The following is a 17,934-nucleotide window of genomic DNA, read 5'->3' on the forward strand; positions in this document are numbered from 1 at the left end:
CAAATAATTAAAGATAAAAGAAAATTTCCTTATCGAACCCATGAACCTGTTGAAAATTACTTTCATAGTATACGCCATGAGAGAATTCATAATGACATTAATATTCGAAGTATTAACGCCGATATAGATAATATTAACGTGTTCACTCTTAGAAGACGTTAATACATGTAAATAAAATAAAAAACTTTATCATTAACGCGTGAAGGTGTTAATGACATTGCAATGCTAATTTTATGGCACGAGGCAAGCCGCCGAAGTAATCAATTGGTTCACTGTAAGGCGGTTGGACAATTTGGACCGGCGGTTTGACTCATGGTCCAATTCAAGGCCACTGATGGAGTAGAAATCAAGTTGGATTTTCCGAGTAGAAAATTATGTAAAAATAGGACACGCCGCCACTTGGCGATCGGGGACTGGAATTGCAAATCGCTTTCCGTGCAATTGATCTCCGCGTCCAGCTGGGTCCACTCCCGGTTTCTCTGTCGGCGGCGCGTCACAGCCACAGAGACAGATTTCCATTCCCAGAAGGATGACGATAGCAATTCAAACCACGCACGTTGTTTATCGCAGAACGTCGGTCCACGTGGGCTCTGCTGGCTTGATATCGGGTCCACAGAGGAACAGCCTCTGGATGCCTGACACATACCCACCCAGGGGACCTTTGCGCGAGCACAGATCTCTTGTAACACAAATGTGCCATTTGTATTTACAGTCAGATCGTGATCGCAATCCGATTGTAAATTATTAGGATCTTTTTTTAGATTCATCGTCTCCACTAGATTATAGTTTTTATTTGGAACGAATAGACGGAGGTCTCTAGTGATGGATAAGTGGTCAGGTTACTGGACGTCGAATGAGGATGTCCTCCGGGCGGCCTCCGACTACCTGCTCCGAACAAAAATTATAACTTAGTGGAAGCGGTGAACCCAAGAATGAATCACAACCATTTACGACTGAATCACGATCATGATCCGATCACAAATACAAGTGACATATCCCTAGACCACAAAAAGTGGTCCAGGAAATCCTGCCTCCCTTTGCGCCACCTCTCTATATAAAGGCTCCATCCTGCTGATCTTCTCCTTGTGCCCAAGCGCCTGCTCTGCTACTGCTGCTCCTTGTCCATTCTCTTCTCCTCCTCCTCCGACTTTTCGCGAGTTGTATGGGGAATGCGGACGTGCCGGCGGTGACGGAGTTCGCGCGGCGGGTGCCGGTTCCTCCGGTGCGGCCGTTCCTGGACACCTTCAGGGCGAACCTGAAGGAGACGTTCTTTCCGGACGACCCTCTCCGGCAGTTCCGCCACCAGCCGGCGCGGCGGAAACTCGTGCTCGGCATCAAGTACTTCTTCCCCATCTTTGACTGGGCTCCCACCTACACCTTCTCCTTCTTCAAGTCGGACCTCATCGCCGGCATCACCATTGCCAGCCTCGCCATCCCCCAGGGCATCAGCTACGCCAAGCTCGCCAACCTCCCTCCCATCCTCGGCCTCTGTAATCACTCGACCCTTGTAAAAATTCCATCTTTTGTTCGTTTTCGATGGATTCGTTAACTAATTCGCGCCGCCGTCGAAAAAGATTCGAGCTTTGTGCCGCCGCTGGTGTACGCCATGATGGGCAGTTCGCGCGACCTGGCCGTCGGGACGGTGGCCGTCTCGTCGCTCTTGATCGGCTCCATGCTTTCGAACGAGATCTCCCCGACGGAGGAGCCGTCACTCTACCTGCACGTCGCGTTCACCGCCACCTTCTTCGCCGGCCTCTTCCAAGCCGCCCTCGGCTTCCTCAGGTAGTTTCCCACTACAACACCGATTTCTTAATCTAATGAATTGAATCACCGAAACCGATTAATTCTCAACTCAACGATCGCTGCAGGCTCGGTTTCATAGTGGACTTCTTGTCGCACGCAACCATAGTGGGGTTCATGGCAGGGGCCGCCACAGTGGTGTGTCTTCAGCAGCTCAAGGGCATCTTCGGCCTCGATCGCTTCACCTCTGCTACAGACGTGGTCTCTGTCATGAAGTCGGTCTTTTCTCAAGTTCATCTGGTTCGTATTCCTCTTCCCATCCAACTCCAAATCTCCAATTTCGATCCAATATTTCCCTCTCTCTTAAAATGATGCTCCGTGTCGTTTCTTCCCAATGCAGTGGAGGTGGGAAAGCGCTGTGCTCGGCTGCTGCTTCCTCTTCTTCCTTCTCCTCACCCGTTTCTTCGTAAGTACAGATATCATAAAACTCTGCATTATAGACAAGGACCACAAGCCAGCCCATGACTCGCCTCTGCAAATTATTGAACCCTGTCTCCTTCTTGTCGATTGCCTCCCAGTTCAACTATGCGTGCACGCAACTTGAACTCATAACACCGCACCTCTGTTTTTGTCCTCTTACCGTTCACTGGTGTTCGATTGCTTGTTTTCTGGAAACCTTTTGAAATTTCAAAGGCTAGTGTACCAAAGGGGGTTATTTTAATTGTTAATCAGGAAAATAAGAGTTGGCTAGCTACCTGCCAACTCAGTGTTTTCTAATCTGTTTATTCTACTAAAATAAAAAACTTAATTTACGATTGAACAGAGTAAGAGAAAGCCGAGGTTCTTCTGGGTCTCAGCGGCTGCTCCCTTGACTTCTGTGATTCTTGCGACCCTTCTGGTCTACGTCACTCACGCAGAAAATCATGGCGTCCAAGTGGTGAGCGTCCATGCTTTTGAGTAATTCTTATTTGTTTTCTTGAGGAAGCATGTGGATGATTTTCTTTCGGTGGTATAATACATTATTAATTTGCAGATTGGGCACCTGAAGAAGGGGCTGAATCCACCTTCAGTGACGAGCTTGACCTTCACGTCGCCATATCTCACTGTGGCACTTAAGACCGGCATCGTCACCGGCATAATTGCCCTCGCAGTGAGTACTCTTCCATACGAGAAAGATGATAAATCTTGTCGTATTCTCAAATCTTCTTATGTTATTTGTGGTTGCAGGAAGGGATTGCTGTAGGAAGAAGCTTTGCTATGTTCAAGAATTACCATATCGATGGCAACAAAGAGATGATAGCATTTGGGACGATGAACATTGTGGGCTCGTTGACCTCGTGCTACTTAACGACTGGGCCGTTCTCGCGGTCAGCCGTCAACTACAACGCCGGCTGCAAGACGGCGATGTCGAACGTGGTGATGTCGGCGGCGGTGATGGTCACTTTGCTGCTCTTGACCCCGTTGTTTCACTACACCCCTCTGGTCGTCCTCTCGGCCATCATCATGGGCGCCATGCTCGGCCTCATCGACTACGAGGCGGCCATCCACCTGTGGCGCGTCGACAAGGTCGACTTCTGCGTGTGCTTGGGCGCCTACTTGGGCGTCGTCTTCGGCAGCGTCGAGATCGGACTAGTCATCGCCGTAAGTCCAATCACCACACAATTGCCGCCAAACAAATACACTCAATTTGATCATTACTTAATTATTTCAGGTGGCTATCTCTTTGCTGAGGGTTTTGCTCTTCATTGCGAGGCCAAGAACTACTGTCCTCGGCCACATCCCCAACTCGATGGCGTACCGGAGAGTCGATCAGTATCCGATGGCACAGAGCGTTCCCGGAGTTCTTATCCTCTGCATTGATGCTCCAATCAACTTCACCAACGCTAGCTACTTGAGAGAGAGGTAAGCATTGATATACACACACACCAATAACCAATTCAAGTGTTCTTGCTCTGATAGATTCACATCGATCGATGTTTGCTCGATAGGATATCGAGGTGGATCGATGAGGAGATGGAGAGCTCCGAGGGGAAGACGAGTTTACAGTACTTGATCTTGGATTTGGGAGGTAATTAATTGAGCTTGAAACTCTACTTCATTCTATAATTTGTTTAGACTTGTTCATGAATTCTGAATTCGATATCTCTCCGATTGCAGCTGTGGGTGGTATCGACACCAGTGGAATTGGCATGCTAGAAGAGGTCAAGAAGGTCATCGACAGACTTGGCATCAAGGTGTAAATTAAAACGTTTGCGATCATCAATTCAGTTATAATAATAATGCCGATGCTTTGATTTGTAGAACTAACTTGTTTGGTTGCGATTGATTAATGCGATCAGCTTGTGTTGGCGAACCCGGGGAGCGAGGTGATGAAGAAGCTGGACTCGTCGAAGGTGCTGGAAACCATTGGGCACGAGTGGATCTTCCTCACTATCGCGGACGCAGTCGCGGCCTGCGACTTCATGCTGCACACGTGCAGGCCCGACGAAGTGTCCTCGTGCGAGAATTCGGTTTGAGTGATTTGAAACGAAGGAGTCGAGATGATGAGGTTGGTGCAGGGTGAGTCAGAGACTTCGGATAGGAATTGTTTGCCGATTGCAAAATTTTGGTACCAGTCACAGAGAGACAGAGAGCTGTAGATATGGATGTTGCAGCATTTATGATGGTCGAGTTTGACACGAATCATGAATGAACAATATCTCTGTGTTAATTGTGTTGTGGTCAAGTGATAGTCGTGGCAAAATGCCACCCGTCCACATTATTTTAAAATTATGAAATAGTTCACTTTGGTAAAAATATATATATATATATATTTTATTTGGGGATAGATTGTATAGATCACTAACAAATTGAGATCGGGTAGAAGTAAGTAAATGTTTGGTTAAACAGAGTCAGATTTGAAACTATAGTTTGGTTATTTTAGAATTTTAATTTTTTTTTAAAAAAAAGATTGATTAATTTAACCAATAAATCCATCACTAATCATTAAATTTCTCATAAATTTGATTAGTTAAAAAAATAATTTTAATTAATTCAATTCAACCTTAACCGATAAATTTAATAACAAAACTTTTTTTAAAATTGAACATCATCGTAGTGTTACTTGATTCAACAATTATTTTAGGATAAATTCAACGCCACATACAAATTTGAAATCGAAACAGGTGCATACTAGAGCTGCATATTTCAGAGCTCCATCTATTTAATTTCTTAATTATTTTTTAGAGAGTGATTTAATGCTTTAAATTTAGTAGGATAATGTTATTAATTAAGTTTAAAATAGATTAAAAACTAATTAGTAATTAAAATAAAAAAAACCCGATGAAAAAACACACTTAAAATTATGAAATTCTCTAAAGGAACGCATTTCCCAAAACACACTTATTTCTATTTTTATCCATATTACATTCCAAGATCAACACCGTTATAGTGTAGAATTTCAAAAAATAACACCATCATGATACAACAACCTGCACTAAAGTGGTTTTGAAGAGTTTTTGAAACAGAAACAATCCTTAAACAGAGAAAGAATAAAACAAACCCAAAAAATGGTTGGTGATTATTAGTTGTTACCAATGTCTTGGGGGTTAGTTGGGAAAATTAACGGCTCTTAAAATTCAAAGCATACAAAACATACGAGGCAAAATCTTCTTATATCATAGTTGGAACAAGCTGCTTACTCTTAGAACGTTAAGTTTACATCATGCCAGACAAATCTTGAATACTATTAAGTACATGTAAACAGCGAGCCCTGAAGTCTTTCTTCATGTCATAGCATTAGCACCGATCCAAGGGCATCTACCTCTGTTCAACAAAAGCATGTTTACCAATGAACATAAGGTGGTTAGATAGTAAATGAAGAATGAAACAACTTCGAGATCCTTACCATTGTTGATTTTTCCTGAACTCTGTTAGAACTGGATATATGTTTTCGAAAGCTGTGTAAGTCTCTTCTCTCACCTTGAATAGAATATCACATTAGTACCAACCAAATCAGCTCTGTATGTTGTAGAGTTTGTTCGATACCTTAGCTCCAGTAATAACAATTTTTCCTGATACGAAAATCAGTAGCACAATCTTTGGTTGCCTCATTCGGTAGATCAGACCAGGGAAGAGCTCTGGTTCATACTGTTTGAAACAATTGCAGTAAGAATATTGAAAACACTAGGAAAGCTATGAGGTTAAAGGTAAATACAAGAAGAAAAAAAAGTGTAGGATTCCAAAGTGTCATCTGGTTTGTCAGTGAAAATATATCTCCGACTAAAAAGACATGCATAAGAGTTTTCAAATAAGAAGAAACAGAGGGTCATCGAAGGCAATTATGCATCAGCGAAAGTCTACAGAAAGTTGCAGCATACTTTCCTATAATATATGACATAGTTAAGCTTAATGAGCTCTCAGAAAAATCATTTACTTACACTGCAAAAGGCACCATGAGAATATGCTAAGCCTTCTAGCCTGATTGGGAATTTGACATCACATGAACCCACAATATTCTGAATCTTGAAATCCTATATTTGACATTAGAATATCACAATGATTAAGAACAACAAAATAACCACGAAGGAGGTACCCAAAAAAGAAAATAAAAAGGATGGACACCTTAAACTTGGCAGGAAAACCAAGCTTCTGAATTATTCTAGCATACTGAAAAGCCAACGAACAAAGTCAGATATTCTTAAGTCCCAATTCAGACATATATACTAAGCAATAATTAAACAACTATGCAAGCACTGGTCATAGATCATTTAAGATTATATGCATTCACAACTGAAATGATCAGACCTTTCTTGCCGCGAGTTTTGATTGCTGTTCGCTTTTTGCTCCAGTACATACCTACCATGCAGATTTAGAACGTTAGTGGGTCAGAAACAACCCAAGTGTCAAACTTTTGTAAACGGAAGGTAACACTAGAACAACAAAGAAGTTTCATACTGTGCAAGACATCGACATAACACATACAGATATGAAATAAGAGTTTGAGCAGACAGCCAGTGGAAGCAAGAGGAAGAAGAAAGAAATGAAAGTATCTTACTTACCTGTGATTGCCATTGTGCTAGGAGGAAGTAAAGTTCGATGGTGTCATCCACGGTGTAGGCGAGGATGGGAGTATAGTACAGGATTTCAGAGTTTAGTGGTGTAGCTTGCAGTGGTGGAGTTCAGTGCTCACATTGCTAGGAGATGGGAGTGGCTCTTGTCAAAAGAGAGGAAGGGAGAGCACAAGCATCAGAAGGTGGGATTAGGGTTGGGGTATTGGGGACATAACGCACCTAATATAAGCTATACGTTATATAAGTATCTAACTTATAAACTATAACTCATAATATATGGCTTATATAACTAATTATAAACTCACAGCTTATAAATTATATCTTATAAGCAATTGGTTATACTCTGTTATAATCAGTCATAATTACTATTTATTATAAGTTAGGTTATATATATATATATATATATATATATATATAGCTAATATTTGATTGATATTAGTATTTAAAATTTAAGATTAATTGTGTCTTCTAAATTTGGATTGTTTTTTAACGAGTTCTCATGTCCTCATTTTTAAAAATCACGTGTAAGACTCAAATCTAACATACCTATAGTTACTCTTTTTTGAGTCCAAGTAACATTACTATGTTAAAAAAGAACAAGGTTAGGATAATGCTAGCTTTAAGATGAATATCCCATGTGCCACTGCAAGGGAAACTCCTGACAGAAGCCTAGGCCTAGCTTGATCTTAGTGGACAACCACAATGATGATCTTTGGTTCACAGGAAAACTGCCATAGTAAGGGAGTTTCCAGCCTGAGTAGGCAACCTGAGCAACTGCAGCAAGCAACCTACCCTGGCACATGAACAAAGAGAAGTCTATGAAGCCACGATGAGCAAGCAGTCTGGAACAGGCGGGTGCTTATAGTTACAACCAGTCGCTCTAATATTGAATTAAAAATGCATACCTATCCATGAACTCTTTGATATCCCTCAGATGAAATGTGGGAATTTAACTGTCTGCTTAATGTTCCTGAAGTGATTGACCATTGGTATAACAAAAATTTTTGTTCTCTTGGAGTTTTATCAGAAGCTTACTACTGATGTTCAATCAGTTGTCTGCTGACTGTATGGAATTGTAACTTTGCATCAATAAACACAACAAACTAGTGCATTCATGACTTGTCACCATCGTATATCTTACATGATAACAATAAAGGTACTAATAATTCTGAATTAATGAAAATACAAGAACAAGGTGTGTTGTGTATTGATAAGTATGCAAAAGTTCCGAAGATCACAAATTTCTCTCTGAAGTTCATATTGGTAATTTTCCTACCAGTGAAGGAAACCCAAAAGAAAACAAAGTATCAAAAAGATTTCATACGCAAAACTTTCCCTCTATTTTTGGAGGAAAGATGAAAGGAAGGAAAAGGCTAGTCCTTACTTTTCCATTATATTGCTTCCATCCAAGTTCGGTGGAAATCTTCACATGCAATGAAACTCATTTCAACTTTAAAAATTAAATAAATAAAAACTCAAATCTATTTTTGATTGATTTTTTGTATATTCTTGACAAATAAAATTGAGAAACTTAAGCTTCTCTTCCTCTTTCCTTCCCTACAAGGAAAATGATGGGATGAAAAATATTTTATAAGAGTTTTCCATACCTCTTTCTTACCCTAGTGGTTTCCTTCTTTGTAGGGAAGGATGCCTTTATATCAAATATTTTGAGCATAGCTTAAACAATTAAAATTGGATGAATTTTCATTAAGTTTCTCTAATTGGAAAACAAGGGTGTTGTGAAGATTTGTTAATTTAAGAGAGATTGAAACTCTGGAAGGGATAACTGTGCACAGCTATACTTGAGAGATTTTGCAAAAATAAATCACACCAGCAATTGAAAGCAGCAAAAAGTACTTCCCAGAAGTACAACAAGAACATAAATATTTTCCATTAAAAAAAACAATATAATATTGAGTTAGTACAAGAAAAGGGAATCTAGAACTTCAAAAATATGAAAGAAGAATTAATTACCATCTTTCCAGATGCAAATATCAATGCAGTAGTTTTTGGCTCTCTTATTCGCATAATAACAGCAGCAAAACGCTGCATAAAGGAATAGAAAAACCATTAAGCTAACTTATATGGCCTGTTGTAGAGAGTACACTCTCATTCTATAAATGAGAAATACAATTTTTTCCTTCAAACCATGGTGCAAGTTATAAGAATCTCCTAGTTCTCAATATGTACATAATTGTTCGCAAGGTATTGTTCAGCTTATCACTAAAAATTTATATGATCATCTCGGTATATTGTTCAGTTAATCCTAGAATTCCCAATCAATCCAAGTTCTAAATAGTTTAACGAAGAGTTCAGATGTTTGTAACAATTAGAAATGATAGCTTCAGAATAATGTTCCATGAGAAAAAAAGAAAGAAATGATTAGCCTATCAAAGTAGACCATTCTATAAGAGGATCATGAAAAACAACACATGGCATTCATTTTCTAACAATAAATCATACCTTTGGATTGTACTCTGCATTACGAGCTTGTAGAGCTATTGCTTTAAGATCCAACTTGCAGTCCAGATTAACAGTTGAAACAATGTTCCTGGTCAAATGAAAGATCACTAATTCTGACTCATATAGGGTACAGAAAGATGAAATAAAGATAAGTTAACTAATCACCATAAAATCATATCCGGATGTGGGGCTAGAAATTCACATTTAACTCGACCACCAGAAAGCAATAAAAACTCATAAAAGATCCTCATAAAAAATCAGTTTAAAGGAACACATTAAGCCTCATGAGCGGTTTGTTATATAGGTAGTTATGATATTACATTAATAGCATTATTCATTAAATGGATTTAGTCCTCAATTAGTAGTTTTAGATACAGGATTTTATAATGAGCCCATATATCCTTATGTAATAGTCATCACCTTAATGAGTGTAGTACAATTTTTTTCTCCAAATTCTACAAAGTTAGAGTCTCCTTTCTAGGATTAAAGTTTTCAAAGAAAAAGATCCCCTAGGAGGAAGGATAGTCGCCTTCCCGCTCATCCATGTCTTCTCTCCTTTACTTGTAACACACGCAGCAAACGCTGCTCTTTTTCCCTTTTTCTCCTTGTTCCTGTCACTAGCCAACAAGATGCCTTCCTGCTCTCTTCCCTGAGACACCTGTGAGCCAGTGCCTCCTCCAGCCGCATTGAGCAATAGCACTACGTCTTGTGCTCAAAGTACACATCTATGTTCCACCACGTGTGACCAAGCTGCCTCTACCTCCATTTACTCGGCAAGAAGAACAGCTACAAACCTGTACCTATGACTCTACCTCCATTTGATGTGGAAGTACACAAGAGGATCTGAAGACAACTTTTGTTTAACAAGAAATAAAACCTGGAAAAATTTAAGAAATGAGCATTTAATTGACAAGGAAGGAGATTCTTCTCAGATTGTATTGTGCATAATATGTCCTATAATTGAATCCTTTTTATAGGCTTTCTGAGACAACTACCCCCGAATGGCAAATACATTAGTTTACTTGCATCAAAGGTACATGGAATCAGATTAACTGCAGTCAACACAAGTTTTGAAAGGATAAGCAAACTGATGTCCAAGAATCCCACATGAGATGAGTTGCATTATATCAGGTGACTTTGCAACGGTAAGCATTCAAAAGTTGTTCGATAACAAAGCTCAGGAATACGAGAATTTCACAAGAAGACTCAAGGAATAAACCATAGATAATTAATTATGGTGACAAGGAATAATATGCTCAAGATAGCCGCTTTACCTCTCATCAGAGTCAAAGAGACGTATTACAAATATTACACAGTAAAAATACTGCGAAGAGGAACTTACTGAAGTGTCGGAACGATGCCAGAAGGGTGTTTGGAGAGGTCAACAGGTTGGCTCCCCTCTAGGCCCTGTTCGGCCATGTGCCACTTATACAGAAACGATCAAGATATTTCCTTCCGAGTATATCTATATCTATATATATTACCCCTTCTCCTTAACCTGATCCAACAACTCTCCAAGTGCTTCTTTTTTATATACAAACCGGACAAAATGACATGATTTGCTCAATAGACATGATTTTTTTTCACTTTCTTTCTCGACGAATTTTTCTACTGAAACACAGAACTGACTATCAATTAATCTCCGCACCGACTTCGTCACAGGCCGAATCGCTGCGAACCTGAGAAAGTATATGAGAAATCACCAAGACCTACCGACTTAGCAGGGCATTACCGAGGATGATGAAGTAAAGCACGTGAAGAAAGGGAGCGGGGAAGGATGGAGAAGCAAAGATCTCATCATCTCACCCGATCTGACAACGAAGATATAGGAGCTGCCGCAGATTCCAGGTGAATCCGGCGAGGCGCGGTCGAAGACGGATGGATTCAAGCGGGAACGCAATATATATGCGAAAATCCAAACAAGATCGACTTTTATACGAAGAGGAGCAGATCGGGAGATATATAGGAAGAGGGAACAGAGAGAGAGAGGAACCGAGAAGGGGAAAGAAGCCAATCCCGACCTGGGGATTATAACTAGGGCACATATTTTCAAAAAAGCCCCTCGAAAACTACAATTATCGAATATCTCCTTAATTCCTGAATGGTTTAAGGTAAATTTTTAAATCGTGCAAAAATTTGAAAATCCCATCAATTTTGTAAGAAACTTACTAGTTTCCTTTTATATTTATTATTATAATTAGAATTAAATTATTAATATCCTATATTATTTCATTTTTTTTCTAAATTTCTTATCGTCTATGAATTCCTACAATTCTCATTCTTTTTATATAAATTTTTTGTTTCTAAAAAATACAAAAAAAAATATTTTCTAACCAAAAATGGTTCGACCGGCTCGCGGAGCGGACCAACCGTCCGCAAAGCACCGTTGCTAAATTACGCCGGATCTTGAGGCCTTGGCTACGCTCGAGCAGCGAAGACGGGAAACCCTAGTTCGAAAGAACGATGGCGATTGCAAGAACGGGGGTCTACGTCGACGATTATTTGGAGTGTAGGCGAACGAATCTCTGCTCAATGCTCTCGTTTACGTTCGATCTTAAAAGATTGATCTTTTGACCTTTATTTTCTTCTTTTTAAATAAAGATTCGAGTACGTTGGCGGCAGAGCTGCAGAGGCTGCTGTCCACCATGAGAGAGCTCGATGAGAGGGCTCATGGTATGCGTTTTATCTTCCAAAGTACCCTTTTATCATGGCCATACATGATCGGGCTCGATGCTTGATATGCATATTGGATTAAAGTTGTCCTTTTTTTTTTGGCTGAAATGTCATTTTGTGATCAGTGAGCAAATATATTATCTAGGTTTATCTCGTGTATGTCATCTGAACTGTCATGAGGAGCTAAAACTATTAGTAATCAACTAATTAGGAATTTACGCGTACCATAGCTCAACGATAACTTCAATCAGTAACATTGCATCTTCGATAAGCAAAATTTTGCTTCTCAAGAAGTAATGAAAGATTGACTAAAGGAAAAAAAAATGTGTCAGTGGATGACTAAGTAACTATTATGACCTTTTTAAGCTACAATGGAGCAATTTGTTATGACCGAAATAATTGGCAACTTTGCTTGCGATGAAACCAAGCTATATACTCCGGTGTGATCTGTAAAGACTGGTTATTCAATTGCATAATGTTTGTGGAGATTGATAGATAGATAGTTCTCACTTGGTCTTAACATTGTGATTAATATGCTACATAGTAAAGTTAAGCAAAAAATATTTATGTGTTTTTCATTTGTTTCTTTGTCGGATCAACCTGGCAGAAGCCTTGAGCCTAGGCAGCTTTTCTAAAATCCATGTTCAACCTATCAATTCTCATGCATGTTTATGAGTTCTAAGTAATAACACAAGTTGATATAGTCTATTTTTTATGTTGTCTGAATTTGTCTTGAAAAAGAAATACTACTTATACTATTCTACTGGGTTAAATATTTGAAAATTTTTAGGACACTGAATTGTACTTTTTCTAGCTACTGATGATAATGAAGGCATACAAAAGTGTCAGAGAAGCCTAGGTGTGAAGTTTGGGCGATTACACTTTTTCAAATTGCTGATCAATGAAGTTATTTCCACTTTTAAATCACATAAAGCTTTAATTTATTGTTTGAGTTCCTGTCAACCAGCAAGTTGTCCTTTTACATTTGTCTATTGATTTTTTTTTAACATTGCAGATCTGAATAGTTATACATTAAACTGGATGTTACAGGGTTTGTTAGGTGATTTCTTACTTAAGGAACCATGCTCCAACGATCTGATGAATGTTTGTATCATTTTCTCTCCTGCTAATTCAACAGGTCTACCTTTGATTTTTAAACATAACCTGGGGCTGGTTTGAGATGTTAGATGTAGGAAGACAGTTATATCCAAGTATTTTCCTCAATTTTATTTATATCTCTTATTTTAATGAGGTTCTTCTCCATTTCTTGCTTTGATGTCTTAGTTAAAGATTGTTTCCCTTACTTGGCACCTAGGTATTATAAACCAAACTAAAGAACAAACAAGATATTGGTTAGGCATTCCTTCTCACATCTCAAAGAAGGTAAGCCATGAAGATCTTGAAGCAGAACTTGAGAAGATGAAAAAAGAGATTGAAGCAAGCCAGGAAAATGCATTGAGCCTTTGCACAGAGAAGGTCTTGCTCGCCCAACAAGCATATGATCTGGTAATGAGTTTTGTTATGCTAAGGTAGCACATAAAGACCATTCATCAGTCAAGTATGATGTACTCTAGATGAAGAATGAAGGAACCTTACACAATTTTATCTTCACAACTAAAAGAAACAATACATCAGTTTGTGTGTAAATTTCGTTGTGAGGTTCAAAATGCATGTCAACATTCATGTTTATAATGACAAAGATAATTCCTAGATGTTAGATTTTATATGTGTTTTTATAGGATTAGATTGTTACATTTTGTTTTAAAAAGTGGATCTTATTTTGAAATGACTTAGTCAATCACAAGAGTAAATATGAACGGTTTTCATTTTTCAGAGAATAAACCCTTCTCTGCTATCCTATCCCTACTTTGATACTCCATTTGTAATGACCCGGCCCCTCGGCCCCTTGGGCGGCCCAACTGGCGGCCCATTTGGCGGTCCCTTGGGCGGCCCAATTGGCGACCCCTTATGTCGTCGACCGACGACCCTCGGGCGTGTACTGTTACTCACAAGGTCTTCCCACCCCTGACCAGTGGATTTTTGCCTTTCTCAGGATTCGAACTCTAGACCTCCAAGATAAGTACTAGAGTTTATGAATCTTGGTAGCCAAGTGAGCGCGCTCACTAGGTCTTCCCACCCCTGGCCAGTGGATTTTTGTCTTCCCCAGGATTCGAACTCTAGACCTCCAGGATTCATAAACTCTAGTACTTAGCCTGGAGGTCTAGAGTTCGAATCCTGGGAAAGGTAAAAATCCACTGGCCAGGGGTGGGAAGACCTAGTGAGTAACGGCACGGCCGAGGGTCGTCGGTCGATGACATAAGGGGCGCTCACTTGGCTACCAGGATTCATAAACTCTAGTACTTAGCCTGGAGGTCTAAAGTTCGAATCCTGAGGAAGGCAAAAATCCACTGGCCAGGGATGGGAAGACCTAGTGAGTAACGGCACGGCCGAGGGTCGTCGGTCGACGATATAAGGGGTCGCCAATTTGGGCTGCCCAAGGGACCGCCAAGGGGCCGGGTCGTTACAATAAAAAGGGGCCGCCCAAGGGGCTGGGTCGTTCCACCATTAGCCAACCTACCTGGAGAAATTACTGCTAGTGTCAACATTACTTGCAATGTAATTTTCCAAATGTGGAAATACTAAAATTGGAAACTGATTTTTCTTTAGCAGTAAGCCATCATTTCAATTTTTAATGCGCTGCCTGGGAAATACAAATGCATGATTGCATTTGTATACAAAAGATACTAGGCAGAAAACAACAACTACATTCGCAGAAGATACTAAGGCTGCGTTTGGTAGGGGGTAATCTGCCTTGTAATGTAATCTTACATTACATTACAAGTTAAAAATGGATTACAAAATGTAATGAAGTTTTGTAATCTGGATTACAAAACAAACACATTGTAATCCGATTACATTATAAGGTCATCGTTTAACAAAAATTTAAATGTCAAATATACCCTTAATCTGTCGCCGCCCATCGTCGCCTGCCCCCACCCACTGCCGGCGACGGCGGCGACCGCAAACTCCGACAAAGATGTAGCGCCCACCGGTAAAGGTCGTAGGATATTTTTGTCATTTTATAATAATACGAATTACATTCCTTATAAAAAATAATGGACACCAAACAAAAGAATGTAATCACCCTTGTAATCAAAGATTACATACATTACATTACCAAACGTAGTAATGTAATCAGGATTACATTACATTACATTACAAATTTGATTACATTACAAGCTCAATTACATTACAACCAAACGTATCCTAAATGTATTGGCTAATGGAAGTTGTTGGTCTTGACAAAACTCATCAACCATCATTGCTTGCTAGGTACCTTTCATAGATCATGGTGAAAATCACTGTTGAAGGAAAAAATAAGACAAATTTACTAGGTACCTTTGATCTAGTTGTTTGCTTGCCTTACCTTTCACCTTGCCATGACATTTATTATTGTAGTGAAATTCCTAAAGCAAGGCATGATTGTGCTTATTAGTCAAATTCATCATTTTGTGCTCTTAGTGGATTCTACTTTTTAGACTATTCAAAGAAAGAGTTGATCATGAGTTCTAGAAGAATAACTTGTAGACTGTTAACTACCTCACTGTTCAAAAACAGAAACCCTCCCTTTTCCTGATATAAGTTCATGTGGATTTAGAGTGCAAATATTGAACAAAAAAAAGCAATTAATTTTCAAAGTTGAAGATAAACTTTGACTGTGCACATGGTTGTAATGGATATAGCGTAAACGCATGCTCCTTTAAACTATTTTTTATTTAAATCCTTATTATGTTCTGTTATTCGTAGTGCCTCCTTGTCAAGTCCATTAAGATGCATTATCTGCTTTTTAGATTGTATTCCATACTTGGAAATCAATTTTCACACAATTTGCATGACACTGCTTTCTTATGATTTTATGCTTTCTTTCATATTAACTTAGATGTAGGTCCCTGATTGAATTGTTATTTCCTGCAGATAGAGAGTCATTTGAAGCGTCTTGATGAAGATTTGAGCCAGTTTGCAGAAGACTTGAAACATGGTGGTGCAAGTTTCTATTTGGCAGTAATCATGTTCAATTTGTAGTTCTCTAGTTTTTTCCAATTCTACATGAGTGTCCTTCCATTCCAGCATCCACCTAACCAAGGGTTTACTTCAAACTTTTCATAATATAGAAATTTTGGGTGGGTCCTTTCGGGTTTCAATTATTTCGCTAATGTAATTGTGCTGGAGTCTGGTGATACCTACTAACTTATAGTCTAGCAGATATTTATATCTTTTTCATTAATGACTAAATAACAGCGATACTTTGGTTAGTGGTTGCTAAGGTTTTACAATTGTCTGTATTAACGAGATAATCAATTCTCTGATTGTTGTTTTACAGAAGGAAAGATTTCACCTGAAGAACCAGCTATTCTTCCTCCACTTCCTTTAGTGAATAATGATAAACGCAGGGGGGGTTATATAACTCCTCAACCAAAGAGGTTTAGAGAAAGGGATTGGGACAGAGAACGAGAAATGGATATTGAACTCATGCCTCCTCCAGGCAGTCATAAGAAAAATATTTCAGCATCTTCTGATGTGGATCAGCCTATTGATCCAAATGAGCCAACGTATTGTGTCTGCCATCAGGTTCAGTTATTAACTTTGTAATAATTTAAATTTCTGTTCATGAATAACTACATGATTCTTTCATATCTAGTCTACCGCGGTGTTGTAGCAAGAATAAACTTTATCTCCTTTTCAGGTATCATTTGGTGATATGATTGCCTGTGACAATGAAAATGTAAGTTAACGGTTTTTAGCAAGATGCAGTTCTTGCAACTTTCTGCTTCGTATTGCAATACAACTCTGTTATATGAAGTGCATTGCACTTGATGCTGTTTTCCCCTAGTTTTTGTTGCTATATAAACCTTGCATTCCTCTCTTCCTAATTGCAATACCTTGTCAGCTTTTTTTTTATGTTAATATTCTCCAAGTAACAATTTTAAATGTTAGTTTTCCCATTTATGTTTCACATCCATTTTTTTTTTAAACAATCATGTTAAATTATCTAAGTAGCAGTATTTGATCATGTTTGTCTTGGCTTCATTTCTTCTCGCGCATGGAAAATCTTCCCTTAATCACGTACCCTGCTCTATTCTGTCATTTCCAACCTGCGCATAAAAAGTAGCACATGTTTATTTCTTTAAAAGTGTCAATGGCTTTTAGGTGATTCTTGGATGTTGAAATGTATCTAATCTTATTCCTCCATTTTCATTCTCATTTACAGTGTGAAGGAGGTGAATGGTTTCATTATTCATGTGTTGGGCTGACTCCAGAAACGAGATTTAAAGGAAAGTGGTATTGTCCAACCTGCAGGAATCTACAATGATAGTTTAGTAAAATCTGGATATGCTCAGCTGGCTTTTTTTTCCATACTTTTGCCCCGTGGGAGGCATGTTGATGTATATTGTTTTTTGACAAGCATTTCCTTTTCATTGATTAGATTCATACCAGAAAGAAGCTGAGCATATCTACGGTGAACTTATTTGTCATCTGTAGTTGTTTTCTCCTTGTAATAAGAATGCAATAGATGTTCTACTTGTTTATGTTCTTAGTTATATATTTGGAAAGTTTGCTGGGCTGGATGTTAATAAAAATGAAGCTGTCTTTTGGTTGTTTTTTAATCAATCTCTTCGTGAATATAGATGCTCATTAATTTATTTTCTATTATGAAGGATTTAATTTTTTTTTTTTTCCTATTATGAAAGATTTCAAGTAGAAATTTAACCAAATTTGGTGGAATTTGAATGTTTAGCAAAGATTATTCTCTTCGTGAATTTGAATGCTTGACTTTGCAGTGTTATAAGTTGTAGCAAAAATAATCTCTTACTAAATGTAAAGTAAAATTGCATACAATATATCTAATATGGTTAATTCTTCTTCTTCATATACCAGATTGCCCTTACTCTATCAATTTGTAATGGAAACTGGTTGAGCTTTGGAAATATGTTTATAATATATTATT

The 17,934-nt window shown here is 38.7% G+C and overlaps 3 protein-coding genes across 4 annotated transcripts; 2 read left to right on the forward strand and 1 right to left on the reverse strand.

The window, feature by feature from the left end:
• The first annotated feature begins 1,084 nt into the window (after positions 1-1,084).
• Positions 1,085-4,450, forward strand: LOC121981246 (sulfate transporter 3.1-like). The gene is made up of 11 exons (XM_042533674.1): positions 1,085-1,490; positions 1,575-1,782; positions 1,869-2,040; positions 2,141-2,206; positions 2,564-2,677; positions 2,774-2,890; positions 2,968-3,381; positions 3,452-3,642; positions 3,729-3,808; positions 3,898-3,974; positions 4,080-4,450. The coding sequence occupies exons 1-11, from the start codon at positions 1,163-1,165 to the stop codon at positions 4,254-4,256; spliced, it is 1,944 nt and encodes a 647-aa protein (XP_042389608.1). The 5' UTR covers positions 1,085-1,162; the 3' UTR covers positions 4,257-4,450.
• A 924-nt stretch (positions 4,451-5,374) lies between these two features.
• On the reverse strand, positions 5,375-11,253 carry LOC121981247 (TATA-box-binding protein). Its single transcript, XM_042533675.1, has 10 exons — positions 11,061-11,253; positions 10,597-10,933; positions 9,255-9,342; positions 8,766-8,837; positions 6,526-6,576; positions 6,343-6,387; positions 6,159-6,251; positions 5,767-5,868; positions 5,627-5,700; positions 5,375-5,544 (listed from the first exon to the last, which is right to left on the reverse strand). Coding segments are annotated over exons 2-10 (603 nt in total). The 5' UTR covers positions 10,674-10,933; positions 11,061-11,253; the 3' UTR covers positions 5,375-5,543.
• A 342-nt stretch (positions 11,254-11,595) lies between these two features.
• Positions 11,596-17,515, forward strand: LOC121981248 (PHD finger protein ING2-like). Of its 2 annotated transcripts, XM_042533677.1 has the most exons (8): positions 11,716-11,763; positions 11,856-11,927; positions 13,066-13,138; positions 13,243-13,433; positions 15,903-15,966; positions 16,309-16,556; positions 16,672-16,710; positions 17,197-17,515. In XM_042533677.1, the coding sequence occupies exons 3-8, from the start codon at positions 13,108-13,110 to the stop codon at positions 17,296-17,298; spliced, it is 675 nt and encodes a 224-aa protein (XP_042389611.1). In that variant the 5' UTR covers positions 11,716-11,763; positions 11,856-11,927; positions 13,066-13,107; the 3' UTR covers positions 17,299-17,515. The 2 variants fall into 2 exon arrangements, with proteins under 2 accessions (XP_042389610.1, XP_042389611.1); XM_042533676.1 differs by lacking the exon at positions 13,066-13,138 and having other exon boundaries at positions 11,596-11,763.
• The last annotated feature ends 419 nt before the right edge of the window (positions 17,516-17,934 follow it).

The sequence above is a fragment of the Zingiber officinale genome, chromosome 5A (genome assembly GCF_018446385.1).
Source record: "Zingiber officinale cultivar Zhangliang chromosome 5A, Zo_v1.1, whole genome shotgun sequence".
Taxonomy (NCBI): Eukaryota; Viridiplantae; Streptophyta; class Magnoliopsida; order Zingiberales; family Zingiberaceae; genus Zingiber; species Zingiber officinale.